The sequence below is a fragment of the Xiphophorus maculatus genome, chromosome 16 (genome assembly GCF_002775205.1).
Source record: "Xiphophorus maculatus strain JP 163 A chromosome 16, X_maculatus-5.0-male, whole genome shotgun sequence".
Taxonomy (NCBI): Eukaryota; Metazoa; Chordata; class Actinopteri; order Cyprinodontiformes; family Poeciliidae; genus Xiphophorus; species Xiphophorus maculatus.
Genome location: NC_036458.1, coordinates 10,818,410 through 10,838,412, shown reverse-complemented (window position 1 = coordinate 10,838,412; position 20,003 = coordinate 10,818,410). Strand labels below are relative to the sequence as shown.

Sequence of the window (20,003 nt, the reverse complement as noted above, 5' to 3'; positions counted from 1 at the left end):
TGCAATTGTTACTACAATCTGTCACTCCACTATTGCTGTGCCTCAGTGATACACTGCCAAGTGCCATCTAAGATGTGGTTACAAAGGCTGAAACACAGGTAGCCGAGGTTTAAACAGAGGAAGACACAAGAAACTCTTCACCGTCACAGTGTAGCCAGGGTTAAGAGGTGAAGCACAAATAAAGCAGGAGAAATAACACAAGACAAAAGCCGAATGTGAACACAGTCTGTGTGATTGCATGCCAGCATGGTGCAACGTAGAGCACAATGGGCTTTGGTATATAAAGCTGCCCCAGTGCCTGTGGTCTTTGTCTCACAGCCATTAAAATTCTGTACATGCAGCAGGGGACCCGACTGGAGTCGTGCCACCATTCAACCTCAGCTGTCAGGTTAGAATAAGGTGTTTTTATATCTGTAGTGAATGGGTTGTGGTGGTGCAGATTGGCGGTGGAGGGCAGCTGCTCTGCACAGCAGCCACATTAAAAAGCCCCCCCTGGTCCTCCTATTGCCAGTTTTTGGTCTTCTCCAGATCTGTCGTTTCTGTTTGGCTTTTATCTGCAGTCGTAGTGCTGGAGGAGTTTAAGTCAAGAGGGACTTCCCCTTAGCGCTCCATCTGGATGCGCTGCCTTTCAGTGGGCTCTGTCATGTACCTTCCAAACCAATGCCTTTTCTACATTTGTCAGTGGAATGGAGAGTGCAGCTTTTCTTCCAAGAGACTGATCTTTATTTTTTTCCTAGATCCACTTTTGTCTTTTTTTTAAGAATAACTTCTAGCCTCACCTTTATCTAGTGCTGCCAAGAATGGATGAAGAGATAAGTACCTCTTATAGTCAAGATCCATGTTACTATTCTTGTGAGTCATAAAATTTCATGCTTTAATGAAACCAGAAAGGGACACATAGCAAGAATTATAGCTGATTTCTGTTAAGGTAAAATAGCACTGATTTGTTCTTTGGATTAGGCCAGTAATACTACCACAGCGTTTCCCCCAGAAAACTTTCTAAGCACGGTGATAAGGGCACTAGGGCTGTCCACCAGTGGCCTGTCGTATTTTTGTGTCGACAGAAAATTTAAAAATATGACTAGGTAATTATGGTATATTATAGTGGATGACATTGCTGACAATACTTAAACTCACAAAAATAAAATTAAAATAAATCATATAAATTATAACTTTTTGCAATTTGAACATTTTTTATGGAAAATGCCAATACTATTAAATTTTATTTAACAGTTTTCATCAGAGATAAAAAGTGTTTAAGATTTAAATTTAATATTTAATATTGAAAGAAGTTTGTAAATTTAATTTTCAAAAATGCATGGAATAATCTTTATAATTTGATTGATTGTTGTGTTACCTTTTGTTATAATCTGATGCCATGAGTTTAATCTTTTGTTAGAAATCAGTTTCTTCGCAAATACACCTCAGCAAATAGTCATCAAATAAACTTAGCTACCAACTCCACAAAATCTGTATTGACACATTGTTAGTGGTCCTGATGTACTTAAAAGGTAGAGAGGGGCCCCAAATCATATTCTGCTTAAGGCTTTGTACAACTTTATATATTAGGTTAAAAAAACCCTTTATTTTATAGGTAAAAAAAAGAAAAGAAATGTAAAGAAATATTATTTAAAGTGGACAATAATAAGTATACTTGCTCTTTTCAGTATACTTAAGTTTTCTTTCTTTAGTAACATGAGCTGCATGGTGCAGTGTTTTGACCTGCTGGTTGTGATTGGTAGATTTATCCAAGCGAATGCAGCAAGAAATACTCTGAATGAAAAAGACTTGGTAGTGAAGTCTGGTCTTCTGCTATTCTTATAATACACTAGGACAACCCTGCTAATAGAAACATCCCTAGAATGTTGCCTGGCAACCTGTAATTGTTGGTTTCATGATCTATGATAATCCGGTCAGTAAAATTACCATACCTGCTATTGGATCATTCTGACTGTAACATTCTTCTCTCAGCATTAAGTTTCACAGTGAAGAAAGTTCTAAGTTAGATGAAAACTTAGAACTACACTGTTAGACCTTTTATTGTAATTTTACAGTAACTTACTGGCAACACTGTTGCCAGCAAGTTACTGTAATTACCATTCTACAGTACCCTTACTGGCAACAGTGTTGCCAGTAAGTTACTGTAATTACCATTCTACAGTACTCTTACTGGCAACACTGTTGCCAGTAAGTTACTGTAATTACCATTCTACAGTACTCTTACTGGCAACACTGTTGCCAGTAAGTTACTGTAATTACAATTCTACAGTACTCTTACTGGCAACACTGTTGCCAGTAAGGCAACAGTACCCTTACTGGCAACAGTGTTGCCAGTAAGTTACTGTAATTACCATTCTACAGTACCTTTACTGTTATGATATTTCACAGTTAATTTTTACTGTGAGTGTGCTTTACAGTTATAACTGCATTACTGTAAATGTAGTTTCTAGTATAATACAGTAATTATATTTTATAGTAAAGCTGGTCTACTGTAAACTTGTTTCACAACATAATGTCAGAGTTTTACTGTAAATTAAAGTTTACATTTCTTTAAGATAATTATATTTTACCATAAACCGAAAAATTTCATAAAAGAAATTTTAGTCCAAGTACTGTGAATAACAGGTATTTATTTTCAGCAGATTTGTAGAAATAAAATCCATTTACATATTCGCAATGTCATAAAAAACAATGTCACAATACAATATAATGTGCTGTAAAACAACAAAACCATAGAACACATTTCCTACATCAGAAGAACTTTTATTCCATTTGTCAAACAAAATCAGTGGGATCCATCTTGTGGAAGCTGAACTGTAAAGAATAAGACAGACAATGTGGGAGGTCATGAGATGGTCAGGAAGTTATCTACATTTTCAAATCGACAGGAAGTTGACAAATTAAGCTGAAGTGACAATGTTCACATGCATAAAATCTTTGTCATAAAGCAGCATTAAGTTGATAATTTGTTTAAAAAAATCAATTGGACTGAAGTGATAATAGAAGCTGCATAAAGAATGAGCAGGACTGGCTTCACTTCAGGTTTTTGGATTGTTTATGGCAAAAGCAGTCAGTCAGTCTTCAGTAATTCAAAAGATTGCGTACTACAAATGTCCCCAAGGGGACAATGAAGTACAACAATCTTTTTAGTCATTTTGTTGGTGCTGACGGATTACTGCAAAGGTGTGCCTAATAAACTGAAAACTGCATAGTATAAAAATACACCACACTTAAACGACTACACACTTATACATTTCTGTGATTTATTAAGAGATGCAGCGACATCCACTTTTTACCACGGACACAGAAAAGATGCAGGCTACTCTAAAGGGCTATTGTGTAGGAATCACATGCCATTTATAAATAATCATTAAAATCATATTAAAAAGGCTAAAGTAAAGTCAGAGCATGCAAGATAGGAGGAAAAGACAACAAAATAATAAACATTTACATTTGGTAAAATACTTACCTAGTTGGAAGTCCTCCATTCAAATTCAGCAAGTTGTTGGAAGAAGGTGGTGATCTGGGAGTTGACACTGACTACTTTCCTCTTGACAAGACTTCCCGTCTTGCGGCTTGTACCGACTTTGGCTGTGCATTTGGTACCAACATCTGGATTGATCCTCACAAAGAATCTTTTAACAGAAATAAAATATATTAATTGTATTTTTTAATGAAGACGTACAATACAGCAATCAGCTGTGGTTCTTCATCATCAGTCAAACTGTCATTAAATTTAATTCATAAATGGCTTGGTGTAGAGTACTTGCCATTGTATCATCTCCAGCGTGGTGGATGCTGACTCCTGATACTCCAGATTGAAGACATAATATGACCCAAAAAAGACAGCAAGGATGCTGGCAAAGTCATGTAGTTGCTCAGGCTGGAAAAATACCTTCTCCTCCATACTGACCATCCACCGGGTTGCAGACATCGAGCTATTTCCTAAAATAGACAAACCCTTGTCAGGCTAACGCTAGTGAGTAAAAGTACAGACTACCATAACAATTACATACATTGCTACGAAAAAATTATAGTGATAGAAAATATTCCTCTTACCAAGCATGATTACCCTTGGTGTAGTGGGTAAGGTCATTTCCATTTCAACAGACATCTTGGTGGAAGATACCTTTAAAACATAAAATGAATACTCTCTTAAATATGAATTACTGGTAGTAATTTATATTTAAAGGGCCAGTTCACCCAGATTACAACAGGTTTTTGAGAACCTCATCCCGGAGACTAGACTAGACTTTACCCCTACATCCTGCTACCACTCTGAAACAGCGGATGTGAATGACAGTTTGTGGGGCTAAATGCATTTTTTAAAGCATTACATTCCACAAGTGTTCAGTCTGACTTCTGCTATGGCGGTGACTCCTGTGCATGTGGGACCTGAATGCAGAAAATGTTCTGAAGGAAGCAGGACATTGCTCTATTCCACATGCAAACCGATAATTAGCTGTGTGTTGATGTTTCTTCACATGACTACAAAATTCAGTAAATTCTGAAGTACAAATGCTGCAGAATTTACACCTGTACATAGTTGCACCTGTTAGTACTGACTTAACCTTAAATTTGCAGGAGCATGGTTTAAACATGTGAACAGTCCTTATATGTAACCAGGGTTGGAAATTAACTTTTTTGTCCACCTGCCACTGTGGCTGAACAAACTCAAAAAATAACAGAAACTACTTTAATTTTTTTCACCTTTGTCCTCATTTACAGACTCTTATACACTATGTTGGAGATGTAATGGTACTTTTGCAGGCTAACCAGCTGTAGCAAGCTCAAAGTTATAGATTAGGTTAGCTGCTCCTCTACATTTCCAGACTATTTTGTGGATTCAAATATGTTTGAAGAGCTGTCTTTTTACCTGTTGTCTTGTCTTTTGAAGAGATGAAGCTATGTTAGCAGTCAGCAGGACAGAACTGCACAGCCACTTGGAGGGAAAAAGCTTGGGAGTTAAAACAAAAATCATCTGAAGAAAAGAAAAAAAAAGAACAATGTTAGAAATTCATCCTTGCTGACCTACGTAGCTAATCTGCACTTTTAACATTTGCAAGATCATGGTTTAAACAAATGAACAGTCATTAGATGTAAAAAAAAGAGAAGGGGGGGATCAATTATCAGTTAAGGTTATATTGTTCCACAAAGGATGTAACAACAATGCTAACAGACACTCTGCTCATCTCAACCTAAAGCCGCCCGAGGAAGATTAAGCGGCAAAAGTCAAGCTAAAACCTTCAACGGTAAAATTAGCACCTTAGCTAACGTGGCTGTCAGTAGCCAACAACATACGAAAGCGCAAATGTATGTTTACCTACTATTTACAAAAGAGTTTCCCCGCTTTCAGACCCCCCCCCCTCTCGCTACAACGTGTCCTGGTTTTCCCAACTGAAAATATGGTCACCCTATTTATGGTAGTTTTACTGGGCATTTTGTGGTATTTAACTGTAAAAAATACAGCAAAGGCTAACAGTGTATGATGACCGTTGGGAATCAAATATAATTCTTACTGTATATTATAAGTACAGTACCACTACTGTAATGTGTAAACAGTAAATTACTGCAAATTCAAAACATACAGTAAGTTACTGTAATACTATGTACTATACCCATAATGCAATGCAAATTACAGTAACTACTTGTAAAGATGTCTTATGGTAGTTTTACTGGGCATTTTGTGGTATTTAGCTGTAGAAAATACAGCAAAGGATAACAGTGTATAGGCAATATAGACAATTTTTTTTAGGAACCTTGAGAAATCACATACATTTTTCTATAGGTGCATGTCAGTACTTCTGTCAAGATGTGAGACTTCGGAAAATGACAGGAAGCCGAATGTATGCTGTCAGAGTTATTGTTTTGTCCATTTAAAGAGTCTAACTCACATTTTGGGCATAGTTTGGACATCTCGCTTAAATTTACAATTTACTGATTCAGGAATGCTAACCATACAAACCATGCTATATCCAGATGTGAGATGTTTAAATACAGTTTTAAATGTAATTTCTGTAATCATGCTGTCTTCGTTGAAACAAAAGTAACCATTTGATTGACTGCAGAGCTGTGTAGCATCAACAGCTCTCTCACAGTATGCTTGATGTTACCTCAGCACCTAACATAAATAATAAATAATCATCGACTGCTTAAGGCTAACGTATAGGTACAATAAATAATGAATTATTCAACAATACTACGCATGATACTAAATATTTTATTTACTTTGAATGGATTATATTGTAATTAGTGATATGGCACACCTCTACACACTTAAGTATTGTGATGTTTGTAAAAATAAAAAAAATAACTATGTCTTGTAAAGAAATAAATTGGATATTCTAAAACTGTTTTAGCAGGGATTTTATTGGTTGAGTTACATTTGTCCAAAAGCAGTCAAGAAAAAATGACTTTTATTATCAATACTTTTTTAACGAGAAATTGTGATTAGCTAAAATCATTATAAGCATATCAGGCGACTGAAAACCACTTGAAAAATCTCATATTGGTACATCTAGAAATCCACAAGAAAAACCAATAACCACCAGAGTGACAGCAGCAATAGGAGTTTACATTACCCAGTATTTATTATTACAGCTTTGTTCAGTTGTATGAGTTCCACAAATGTAAAGGTTCACATCTATGTAAGTAAGCAAAAATTTGTCATGGATTTTTTTTTTTTTCAACCTTGAAATATTCACTTGAACTGCATATTTTTACATTTATACATTCCTTATCCATGGCTGAAACATGCAAAGACAATAATCCTGCCACTGTCACCAAAGCAGACTCTACAACAGGCGCAAACTCTGTGAATATCAAAAATACAATGAGAGGGAGGAGAGTTGGGGCTACAGAAAAGAGATTCTTCATTGGTAGCATATTAGTTCAGAGAGGCCAGTGTGAGGATGAATTGGCCCTGTCTTGTTTCAGCAGTGAGTACTGTTGATGGCCTGTGGTCACTTAAGCGCTCAAAGACTCAAAAGAAATCACTTGACTTGGTTGTTTCACTCTGTGATATTTTTTTCTTTTTCTGGGACTCCATGAAATGAAATGAATTGCGTTTTCATTCTGTGTTCTTTTATAATGCTAAACATTGATTTTTCTGTCCTCTGAAATGCTTGTTCCTGAAACCCTACACTTCAGTCTAAATGTGAAACCGGTCGCAAGTGTCACACACAAGTGCCGTCCAGGGATTTATAATCAGATTTTATTTTAATTGGTCATTTGAGACAGAAAGGAATGCGATCACATGAACGGCACCATAACAGGTAACCACAGAGGAGATTAGAGTGTGCTCAGTTCCCTGTTCCACAATCTGACATCACTAAGTCGGCATTATGCAGATTCCTTGTCTCAGGCGAGTGATGTGTGTTTGAGGTTCTTGGGTTTGCACGTTCGGCTACCTAATGGTGGCTTGTTGATGGAGTTGCTAAGTGCACACCGTCAGCGAGCCACCGACTCAATTGGATGTGGTCTTGTGTTGTTGCCTGTGTGTGTTTGTTCAGACAAAAGAGAGTGTTTTTGGATTTGTGTGTGTATCAAGTCCAAATGCATTTACTACTGGATAGAATTACAGCATAGCCACCACTCCAGCAGTTTGTGTTCAGAGAAAAAAGAAACAAGGGATGGCTCCCTTATTATGGTTCAGCCAAGGATCAGTTTAAAGTGTCTTTTAGGTTTTATAGTGTTTGCTTTTGAGTTCTTGCAGAGGTGATAGATAGGGCAAGATGTGCCAGGGAGAGGAGTATTGTTACCAAATAAAAATAGAAACTGCTTCTTAAAACATGCTATAGTTATTTGAACAATGTGATTGAAAGGGAAACAGGCTACAGACAGATATCACTAGAGATGACAGGAATGTGTGTTATACGTTTGCACTCTGCTCACATGACTGCCTTTGGGGGAAAACAGAGGTTCACACTTATTCTTTTATTTACAGTTTCAATCAGGTTCCATTTTCTGTGTCCCCTTTCCTGCTCTGCGGGAGTGCCCTCACATTTACCTTGCTTTGCCGCGCCACGCTCTGCATCCGCTCTCATAAATCTTGCGTTTGAACTGTGGGGGGATGGAGAGTTAAAAAGGTACGCCGTTGACCAGCCATGACAGTGAGTTAGCTGCTGCAGCACACTTTGAACCATGCGTGCTTCAGGCCCCAGCGCCTTCCTGCAACTATTAATACAGACTTTAATTAGCACGCCACAAACACTGGTGCAATTGGTTCAGTGTCGCCCATGGCTGGTGAGGCAGACAGATCAATAGGTCTGATCATGCCTTTTTCATCAGCTCAAATGAAAGCACTTTGTCTCCAAACTCAGCTCTGGACTTTGCGGAACACCTTAAAGGCTTTTTTTTTTTGTTCCTTGTGGCTAGACTGCTTGTGTGCAGTGTTGCAGATGGGGCTTGTATAATCTGGCTGCATTAGGGAACTATAAAGATAAATGAAGAGAGGTACAAAGCATAACTCATCCTGTCAGAGAGCAGGGTTTAAGACTAGGAAACTTAGTGTTTTCTAAAGCAACCCCTTCCACCATCGCCACCTCCCATACTTTCCTAGTTCCCTACTTTCCTCTCGTCTAAATTGCCCGCATTACATTTTTTTTCAGATTGCTATATTTTTCTCCATCTGCTTTGTCTATTTCTGCTTCAGTCTCCTCTTCAACTCCATCTTCCTCCCCATCCCCTTTTTAGTGGTTTAGAGGTATGGAAGTGTTCATTTAAACTCCTCCTTTCAGCACAAATTGCTCCTCCACCTCTTTGCTGGCGCATTTCAATTTGAAAGGGGAAAAAGTATGATGCGTTTGCAGTGGCAATTTATTCCATGTGCTTTTTGGCAATATTTTTGTTGACCTTCAAGTTCTTAATAAGAGCAAAAGAAAAATGGAAATGGCTCATTCTGAGCTTTCATTTCTCGTGAACTGCTGAAATGTGTCGTGAGTCTTCTTATATGAGTTACTGAATCAAACATTTCATTTTTTTTCTCCCTAACAGCCACCACCTTATTCCTCACCTTCTGTTCCTATAGTTAAATTTTTTTTGGCTTAACTTGCCTTTTTCTCCAATTATTCTCTTCCAGTAGACGATGTTCCACCTTACTTTAAGATGGAGCCTCCTCAAACCCAGGTTCACCTGGAGGGAAACCGCCTGGTGCTGACCTGCATGGCGGAGGGCAGCTGGCCCCTCGAGTTCAAATGGATCTACAACAGCAGCGAGCTCACGCGGTTCTCCTTGGAGTACAGGTGAGGGATGTGACCTTGTGCTCCAGAGCTAATGCTGTTGTCATTGCTGTTTCTTTTCACCGGTTGCAATTATCTCACCACACGAGGACATTTTAACAGCATTTAATTGTAACTAATAGCACAATTGCTCATTTTTATTCATATTCTAACCTCATTTGCATGGATTTATTTGCCACAGATTTGGTTGCATGTCTTCCTTGGAAGCCTGCACGTGGCGTTTGGGGAGTTTCAGATTTATTCCAATTTGTCTCACAACGTACTTGGCATTCTTGGATGTTGTGAGGAGATAATGCTTCTTTTCACTCCTCTCCCATTCCGTTTGTCAAAACTATCATGGTGGTAATAGAATACAACAGTGCATATTTTTCATCATCATCCCATGCAGTGTGGGTGTGATTCCTTGCTCCACGAGCTGAAAGATTGTGCTTTACTGACAGGATGTTTCTTTTGGACGTGTTATATTACACGTTTAAAGCCTCTTAACACCGTCATGGAGAGTTCCTCTGACACCAAAGAATGTGGCAAGAGGAAGCCTCTGTCTGCGCTAACACGGCCTCTCCCCGTGTGTCCCTGCCAGTCACAGTTGCAGTCTGCAGTGAAAGTCACCTTCTTTCCAGTTCCAACCTCGTTTCCAGGACTTTATTCACAGTCTGACCAGACCTCAAGACATGGCCAAACACTCTTAGGTGGGATTGTCTGATTGCTATCGCTGCTAACACAAAAACAGACTCACACTGTATCCCTTCGCTGTCTTTTTCCACTCTCCCATAGATCTTTTTACCCCCACCCCTCATCTTCTTCTCTGGCCTGTCTTCCACCAACACTTGGCTGCTCACGTGGTTTGTTCTCTGGGTCTGCCTTGCAGGCCAGCCCTCTGCTTATTATTCTTCACCAGCCTTGATCAAAGAGGAGAACTGGAATCCATTTAATCAGAAAATCCAACCCCTCCGTCTGACCCCCACCTCCCCCCAACACACACATACACACACACCCCCACACCCCACGTTCAAATTAGCAGATTCAGGAATCATGGATGTGGTTCACACCTTTACAACGCATTTTTAAGAGAGCCTTCTTGTTAAACTTACCTGTTTCACAGCATCAAACATTTCTTTAGGTCAGACAAAGATAACCGAAGAAAGTTCAAAAAGCAGCTATCAAATGAGCTCAATTTCTGAGGGCCAAAACACTGCCCAAAACAACCTTGCTCTAATATCACAGCATCTCATTTAGATTTCAGTCCAAACTTTGTCAAGGCCACTCCAAAACCGTCATGCTGACCTTTTGTTTTAGTCATTTAGAGTTGGGTTTGCTGACGACTTTCAGATCATTGTCTTACTGCATAACACAAATGGTCACAAAGTGAAGGTCAGACAGACTCCTGATTTTCTGATAAGGAGCAACAAGTTGTCAAGGTTCTAAAGCACAAAGCAGCCTTAATTCATCACACTACCACCACACTCTTCAGTTATCAATATATACATACAGTACAGACCAAAAGTTTGGACACACAGTTGTGTCCAAACTTTTGGTCTGTACTGTATGTATATATTATGTAAAATGCTCTGTTAATTTTACACTAGATGTAACAGGATGCAGTCTTGCTTAAATGTTCCAATTTGGACTTTTCAGTCCACAGATTAAGTTCCCAGAAGTGTTGAGGATTTATCATCTTATTTTCTGGTGTTAGACTTTGTGCTTATCAGTGGTGTTTTTGGACATTGGACTCTCTCATGGATCATTTTTGTATAGTAACTGTATAGTAACAGTCATAATTTTACTGTTGAATTATGAGAACCTGAGTGTGACTAAGGTAAGTCATGCCTAAGGCAGTGATTCTGATGTTGCCTTTGGTTTGGTTTTGACCTTCTGGATGAAAAGTAGATTCACTGTTAGAGTAATTTTGGTAGCAGTTTTTTACACTATTGTGAAGGTTTCCTACTGTTTCAAGTTTTCTCAGTTTCTGGACAATGACTCTCAATATTATTGGAGTCTCAGAAACAACTCTGTGACCCTCTCCAGACACTTCCCATATTTCTACGACTTTATATTTTATCTGATCTGGAATGTCTTTACATCAATTGTTGTTTTCTGGGATCTTCATGCAGCACTTCATGCTGCCAATCAGGTTCTATTGAAGTGATTCTTAAATATGCAGATAAGGCAATAATCTGGCCTAGAAAACGTTCTAAAAAAGAGAGAGGGAGGGAGAGTTTTCTTTGGTAAATTTGCCTGACCTTAAAATTAGCTTCGTGATCATAAACATAAAAGGTGTGACTGTAATGGAACAATAAAAAAAATACATCTTTTCAAAGCACTGTAAAATTAGTCTTAGAAATCCTAATTCAGAAGAAAATATTTGGGTTATCAATTCAGCTTTATACACACACATTCACACACCATTTACCACCAAAGCATGTCAAGGGAGAGACAGAGCTGTGGCTGTCTGAAACACATGACAGGTGGTTGTATGATTTGATTGAACAGACTGAAGATACAGGATAACAATGGGGTTTCGTGAGTCCTGCCTGTCTGGAACTCAGCTGCGCCTGTGTCTCCTTTGTGTTGCTCCAACTGTGCTCTACACACACATCGGCAGTTCTCTGCCGTGTTTCAGAACATTTTCCTCTCACGTTCAAAACCATTTAAGCTGTATTTCAGGTGTCCAGTAAAACATCTCAATTAATTTACTGTCCTTAGCGTGGGTGATAAAACCCAAGATGACAACTGTGTTGCCTGTTTGTCACTCTGATGATGACTAATTGCACTCGGGTTTTGTCTGCCCATTAGGTACCTGATCCCATCGCTAGACCGATCCCATGCTGGCCACTACCGCTGCATCGTGAGGAACCGAGTGGGTGCTATAATGCAATGCAGCACTGAGGTGCAGGTTGCCTGTAAGTGATGGCTTATTTTCATACATCTGGCAGATTGAGGCGATGAAGCTGTTCTTGTGAAAGTACAGCACGTCACTAGGCTTAATTAAAGGAGAACATTGATAGTGATTCTTTCTTCACTCCTCGTTTCCTGTGGTGTTCACATTTCTTTTTATTTTCTCACTTTCATTTATTTTTTATGTCTACCAGATATGGGCGGATTTGTGGAGGGCGAGAGATCTCAAACTGTTTCCCAGGGCGAGGGAGCTCTCATCCACGCACCGCGGATACACAGTTTCCCGAGGCCCCAGATAACGTGGTTCAGAGACGGGCGCAAGATTCCCTCGAGCAGCCGCATGTGAGTCCGCATTCCACCGCAGTTTGTTTGCTTTTGGATTGAGCAGAAGTTGTGTGGGTTTGGATATGCTCGAGATGTTGGTGAATTTTCGAGCTGCTGTAGCAGAATTTCTTTTTCTTCAGAGAGCTCCAAGAAGTTCAATACTACTCGCTGATTTTCTCCTATTCCCCCTCACGCCATGAACCAAGTTTAGCAGAATAACTGATGAGTGAATGTTGGCACAAGCCTACTGTTCATCACTGAATCACCTCTCAGTGATAAAGTGGGTTATTATATCCCCCCCTATTGACTTTGCAGGCGGAATGATTGAAGGGTAGACATGGATCAGGCAGCAGGGGAACCAATTAGACAAAATTCGACAAAAGGCCTCAATTGATGATATGATTGACTGACAGCTCTCGCCCCGGTTGGAGTTGTGAGCGTGTAATTGTGAGTGTGCGTCTGTGCGAGGGGTAAGAATCTGTCAGAGGCGGAGTATACGTCAGGGGTTCAGTATGTGACTCTTCTTCTACAGTTAGTGTCTTTTGAATTTCCATCTTTTTATATATGCAATTTTCCTGAGGCGCCACTGTAAGGTAATCACCTGAGATTAATTTTGTCATCCTGACAAATAGAGGAAGGCAGTCCACCAGTCCTCGGAAACCACCTCCTTATTTATTATTCAGCAGCCAGCTGTACTGTGTCATTGCTGCTGTGAAGACTTTTTACCCCAAGCTCTAGGCTCTAGCTCAAGGTATAGATCGGTACATGGGTTTTCTTCCTGCAGATTGTAGGCCAAACGGAAAACAAAAGGCAAGAGGGAAGGGAAAAAGTAGACAAAGCTACTTTCACAAATCTTTATCCAATTCCAGAGCTGCTAAGTACACAGTTGGCTTTTACAAGCAGTAAAACACTGTGACGATGAGAGGCACTGAAAGGACACTCAGCATTTACCGCTTTCTTGCTTGCTTAGTGTCAGGCCACATTGATATTCACAGGTGTGTGTCGGCGTGCGTGTGTCTGTGTTTTCTTGCTTGTCTGTTTGTGTAAGAGTCTGTTGACTCGGCGAGAGCTGCTGCTTCTAATTGTCCTGGAGCGTTTTTTCCACTTCGATCAGGCAGATGGTGGTTGATATAAGAAGAGTCTAATCTGGCCACATGCTTAATGTCAACTTTCATTTCACAGACTCTTTGCAAACACCCTAACCTGTCAGGCTAGCCGGCATTTGGTCTATCGAGACACTGATGTTTGTAGAAAAGTTTGTAAAGGATGTCTTTAAAATTTGGGGAAGGTAATTTTATGAATATTTAATGGTGTAGCTTTGACACAGCATACTTGTATGTTTTACTGCTTGTCAGAATAAATATAAATCTATTACCCAGGAATGCAATTCCTTCCAACAGCCATAGAATTCTAATAAAAACACAATTGGATAGCAAAGTATAAATTTCCTTTTCAAGATTAAACTGAAAATTGGTAAAGGAAACCCTGCCAGGTATGGATTGTGTACACTCAGATCGAGCCACCTCTATTTTGGCCCTGCAGCTTAGACTTAATCCAAAAAAAGCATTGGAAATATATAATTTATCTTTTTATTTTTCAAATCTCAAGATCAGTCTCAAACTGTCGTTTTTAGGAATTCATTCACAGTGTAGGGTAAATTAGTGAAGGTTACCTCAGCACTTAATATATGAACAAGAAAAAAAACACACACAGTCAGCAATAAGATATTCTTATGTTGATTTAAATGCTACAGAGTAAATAGATTTATCCAGCCAAGACTACGTCCAGTCTACAGCCATATATTCAGCATTGTGCTTTCTCTGTGCACAATGCTGAGGAGAACCCACTCCTCCCTTATGCGAAAGGAAAAATATATATATATAAAAAATTTTGCTTAACTTTAGTGAATCATATGGATTTTTTTACATGGGTAATGCAGCACAAATATTGGATGAAGAAGAATGCAATGAATATCAGACAAAGTGGGAGATCTTATTTGTGATTGATTTGACTTTGCTTGTTTAGTCCAGAGATTAGCCAAACCATAATCTTTCATCTTTCATTTCTTGACCCTCAACAAAGAGTTAAGGTTTTCTTTAAATAATTGTTGTTGAAATTTGGTGTTGTTGTTTTTTTTATCCATTCCAGTCTGCTCCAGTTCTTTCTAACAAATGGATCCATAAAATTTTAACGTTTTTGTCTAAAAATTCTGGAGCCCTATGGCAGTACTCTGATCAGTTGGCTTATGCCTCCTGTTGTGTTTCCAAGAGACATTCACAGAATACAGAACTTTGTTTTTCAGAAAAATAGATTTTATCCGACAACAAAATAGTAAACTTAAATTTTGTGAGACAAATCAAATATCCAGCAATAGATACAAAGATTGTTTAAGCAATTCTAGGATGGCTATCAGTATGTGATAATAACTCTGAAATTGGTATTGGCATGCACTTTTAAATTAATTCTCACTCCAACTGGAGGAGGATTAATACAGGTTTACTATGTTCACATCTTAGGTCTTGCAAATATTATTCAAAAGGACTATTGTATTATGTCAAAGGTCCCATTAATTAGTGTTAGTATGTGCAGAACAAGCTCCACACAGGCAAACAAAACTCAAACAAAGGAAATGCCTTCGGTTTTCAGAAATGGAAAATAACAATAGACAACAAAAAAATGCAGTGAATTGTAGATGGAAGTACTCATAAAATGTCTTTGTGTGCCACTTTTTAGAAATAATTTATGTGCTTGCTGGTGTGTCAGTCTACCCTTGGGATTTATTGACTGTAAGAAACAACTATTCACTGATTTAATGATCTGAGTGGATCTGCGTGCGGGTGTGTGGGTGTGTGCGTGTATGCGTGTGTGTCTCCACATGTATGGGGTGGATAGGTGTGGAGGAAATTTTAAGCACAAGAGCAGAGTGGAGATGTTTCTTAATGGAAAAAATCAACTACTTTCATGTCAGTCTGTAGGCTCATCTGTAGCTAAAGTGACAGACTTAAATCTGCATCTAATGTTTTGTTTTCGTTTTTTAATTCTTTCTCATCAGTGCCATCACTTTGGACAACACGTTGGTCATCCTGTCCACTGTGGCCCCAGATGCAGGACGGTACTATGCCCAAGCAGTGAATGACAAGAACGGGGAGAACAAAACCAGTCAGCCCATCACTCTCACAGTGGAGAGTAAGTGCGCATAAAGCAACATACACTCACAGGCACTCAAGCGTACTTTGCAGTTAAGCAACAGACGTCTTCGCCCACGCAGTGAAAGACACTGCTAACCAGCAGATTGTTTGTGTCGCCAGCAGACTGCATCAACAGGCTGGCACAGATGAAAATGTCATTTAGAAAAACAGTTTTTATTTATCTCAGCTGAAGACACACACATTCATTTAATACAGCAGCCTTAAAACAGGTGGTTGGTTTCCACTCCAGACAGTGGGAACAGAAATGGCCCCCTCTATTGGTAGGCACTTTTGTCTTGTCCAATAAACTTCAATCACTGAATACCTGCAGCCTGATGTTTGTCCTCTTTTTGTTCTGCTGCTCCTCTAGTCTCTGGTTTAAATTACTGGTTGTACAGCCACAACATTTCATCTATTTTATTTTATAGACTAACGAAATATTGTATAATTGTGAAGCATAGAGAAAAGGAAAATCGGAAAAGCATCTGGTATATTTGTATTCAGACTAATTCAATACTTTCTTGGACTGCCTTCATGTACAGCGGCAAATCTGTTGGTGTATGTCTCTACCAGCTATTCAAATCTAGAGACGGATAGTTTTGCCCTTCCTTTTTGTAAAATAGCTGAAGTTCAGTCAGACTGGGTGGAGCGCAAACGTAAACATCAAAAAGGCTCAAGATGAAATTCAGCCCCTCTTGGCTGCTTCCCTGGTTAAGACAGGGGACAATTCAGGTAAACATGTTTTTAATAAATTAATGTTTGCCTGGCCTGTACTGACCCACCGTTCAGTAACCAGGTTTCTGAAAATGACATAAAGCGAAGATTTAACAGAAAACGCCACCCACACTGAAAAACTTCAGATTAGAAGATCGACCTCTGTCACAAAACAAAGTCTGTAACTGCTTCAAATGAAATGTTGCATCATTAGACCAAGCACAGATAAAATTCCTAATAATTAGAGCCCGGTGGATGCTCGCCAATCCTTCCACCTACTGTCACGTTTTATCTAAACAAAGTCACACAGATTCTCACACTTTTTTTTTTATCTGAATGAATCAATCTTTCTCTGCTTACCCTTCCAAGCCAATTAAAAGTTACTAAATATATCTTCAATTTCCCAAAAGGACAAGTTTTGAATGACTCAAATATCACTGCATCTCCTTTAAAATGTATGTGACAAGTAGTGCTGGACAAAGATTTTAAAGTGCTTGCATTAGGACCTGCACATTCTTAAAAATGCCTGTCTGCATCTGCTTTTCAAATGCCTGTAATGCAGCCTTTGTAAGTCAGTCAACGTGCGTGACACAGCAATCTGCTGGGACCAGAAATAGTTAAAATTCACAGAATCTGACCTTGCAGATCATGCCGTTGTATTTTTGCATCTTAAAGTCAATAAGCATTTCAGAGCAGCATTTGTTCATTTAGGAAATTTCTGCAGAGAAAATATGCACACACACACGCACACAAGAAAAATCGGGGGAAAAAAAGACAGCAAAGTGAGCATTGTGTTCTTGAGGGAGAATACAAATGAGCCAAAGCTGAGTGTCATAAGTAAAAACAAACTGGCATAACACAATGCTTCAAGTAGCAAGGCACTTTGTTTTGTTAGGGTTTATTCTTCAGATTGTGAAATACACCCAACATGACTTGGGTTTACACTTGTTTTTGGACTGTGACATATGTAAACAATGCTGTGACATTAGTAGCGAGGACTTGTTATGCAGGTCACTGTGTTGTTTAATTTTGCCATATAATTGGATGATTACACACTTGAGGTATTCTCAACACAGGGAGTTTATGAACTGCAATACATTAATTAGTTTCTGCAGGGAGCCACTCATGTCTTATGGGGGAAAAAAACATTGCTGTTTTCTCTCTTTGTAATGTTAGATAAGTAAACAACCACATTTTCTCTCAAATATAGCATATAATATGTTAGTAACTGAAAGAAATCTAATAGAAATCTTAATGCTATTCAAGACTGAGTTGAGTTTTTCATCGTAGATAACTATAAGTTCATTTTTCAACAACATAGGTGGACGATTCTCCATCAGTCGTTCCTCTTTCTCCACCCTCTGCCCCCACGTCAATCTACTTTTCCAATCAAATCCCCCTACTTAATTAGGCTCATGAATTACACAGATCAGCTGAATGCTGCAATCTCACAATTTAGCAAACAATTTTTGGCCCGAGAGATTTCGATTTTCCTTACCAATCCCCTGAACTCACACAGGGCTTAATTTCTTCTTTTTCGAAACTCTGACAGAAAGCTTTTTCTGCATGGATTTATTGGTCTTCACTGTGCTGATTAATTATTGTAATAATAAAGTCAACAGCAGCCTCGATATGGTCCTTGTGCTGCTGTAATGAAATGATGTAATGGGGAAGTGTGGAATAATTCTAACCTCTCAGTCAAAAATTCATACAAAATTCATCTGTTTTCAATTGTCAGAGAGGTTGTATCCCTGCAGCAACAAATGTTAATGCTCATATGAGTCTCCGACTTAATTTCACACATCGGAACATAATCGCCGTGTTTTGTCCACGAAACCGTTCGACAATATGTCTCAGATGGATTTTCCATAAATATGTTGTTCTATTAAACCCATCTCTAAGGTTAATTTAAATGTAGTGACTGTTTACTTCCAGGCATAAGTTTACACGCACTTATCATAACTATGAATATTAATCATATATTCAAACAAATTTAAAAGAAATTCCAAATGTATGCAGAATTATACATTTGACAGTTACTGAAGATACAAACACAGACTTATATTTGGTTAAATGTCCTTTTGGAAGTTGATCCTCAACCTCTCAGTGTTTCTATTCAAGCTTCTGACATTGTGTTGGCTGGCTTTCTTTGACCACTCATCTTGAAAGAATTGGTCGAGTTAATAGTAATTGGCTGGTTTCATGCCACAGAAAGATTAGTCCACAATATTTAAATTGAGTTGAAGTTGGGTGTTGGTGAGACAATTCAGTAAACTCTAAGTTAGCATTTGAAAAATTGGGGCTCATAGTACTATTAGTCATATCAATGATGGAGTTTAACATGAAGATGGACTGATGGACTATTGAAAGAAACAATACAACCTCAAGCATAACTGAAATTTCCCAGTCATCCATATGGACTGGCCATCTAACTAACATCAAGCATGGTGGTGGCAGCATCATTCTGTGGACTGTTTTGCTGTCAACTGGAGTAATAAATATGAATCTTTCCCTCTTTACTGGCTAACAGAGACATTTGATTTTGTGGTTATTATATGTAGAGAAAATATACTATATATTTAAAATTGGAATTAATTTTTTTTTTCTTTTAGTCAACACAAAATATGTTTAAAGTGCACATTTAAAAGTCTAAAGTATTCTGACATGTTGATGTTGAGTATGTGGAACTGTAGCATACTAATTGCATTTTGAAAATGTCTTCCTACTTTTTCTCGAATCTGTAAACCTTACAACTGTTTGTGTGTTTGTCTCATGTCTGTGGTTACTGAAGACTACGTAAGCTGTTACACCAAATCTTTATAAGTTTTTTAATTACATTTCTATGCAAAATCCTTTTGGAGTAATATAGGTTTACAGATTACTTGAGGTATTGAAATGCGAGGCTGATCCGTAGCTTAACCAACAGCAGTAATAAGCCTCAGAAGGTCTGCTTCGACATTTAGAGGCAGTGTTTGAGGTGGAAGCTTTGTTACAACGCTGCTGAGATTAAACACCGAGCCATGAAGGGGCGAGACTCACAATGAGGTGGCACGGAATAACATTACTAATAATAAAAAGTTGATTAGGAACCTTATTAACCTGCGCTCACCCTGAAAATCGAGCACCCCACAAACACATGGTCACACAACACACACGGACAGCACACCGTAAACGTGCAATCACTCAAACACCATATGAGTTCACCGGCCCATAGCCGTTCCTCCCGGGAGGCGGGGCTGTAGGGGGGGCGGAGGGGTTGGCAGAAATGAGATCAGATTCAGAGAGAGATCACTGATTGAGGGCAGTGAATCGATGGATGGCTGGAGGCTCCGTGAAACCAGTGAGTGATGGTGCTGCATTTAATCGCTTTTTGTGTTTGTCTCAATTACATTACATAATAGCTTCTAACACCTGGTCTAACACCTTGAACAGGGAAATGCTGTGTGGGGCACAAAAAGAGGATCCTAGAGTACAGACAGCAGTGTTAATAGTTGGCTTATAGAAAACTGGCTGCCTGCTGGTGATAGTGACAGACTGTCAGTCTACGTGTAAGGACCCAGTCATGCTCAGCTGGCTGCATCAGGCAGATGCACAGGCTACATCAGATGTTGGAGTGCTTTTATAGATTGGTTTCACTTGTGTG

The 20,003-nt window shown here is 38.9% G+C and overlaps 1 protein-coding gene across 4 annotated transcripts in view; it reads left to right on the top strand.

Annotated features, from left to right (window-relative positions):
• The window catches only part of LOC102220330 (protein sidekick-2-like), a 110,929-nt gene that overhangs the window by 57,991 nt on the left and 32,935 nt on the right, over window positions 1-20,003 (top strand). For 3 of the 4 annotated variants that reach the window (XM_023349540.1, XM_023349538.1, XM_023349541.1), the window contains exons 2-5: window positions 9,080-9,242; window positions 12,033-12,139; window positions 12,329-12,476; window positions 15,511-15,644. In XM_023349540.1, the coding sequence (XP_023205308.1) occupies window positions 9,080-9,242; window positions 12,033-12,139; window positions 12,329-12,476; window positions 15,511-15,644 (552 nt within the window). The remainder of the gene's footprint in view (window positions 1-9,079; window positions 9,243-12,032; window positions 12,140-12,328; window positions 12,477-15,510; window positions 15,645-20,003) is intronic. The other variant, XM_023349539.1, reaches the window with a different exon arrangement.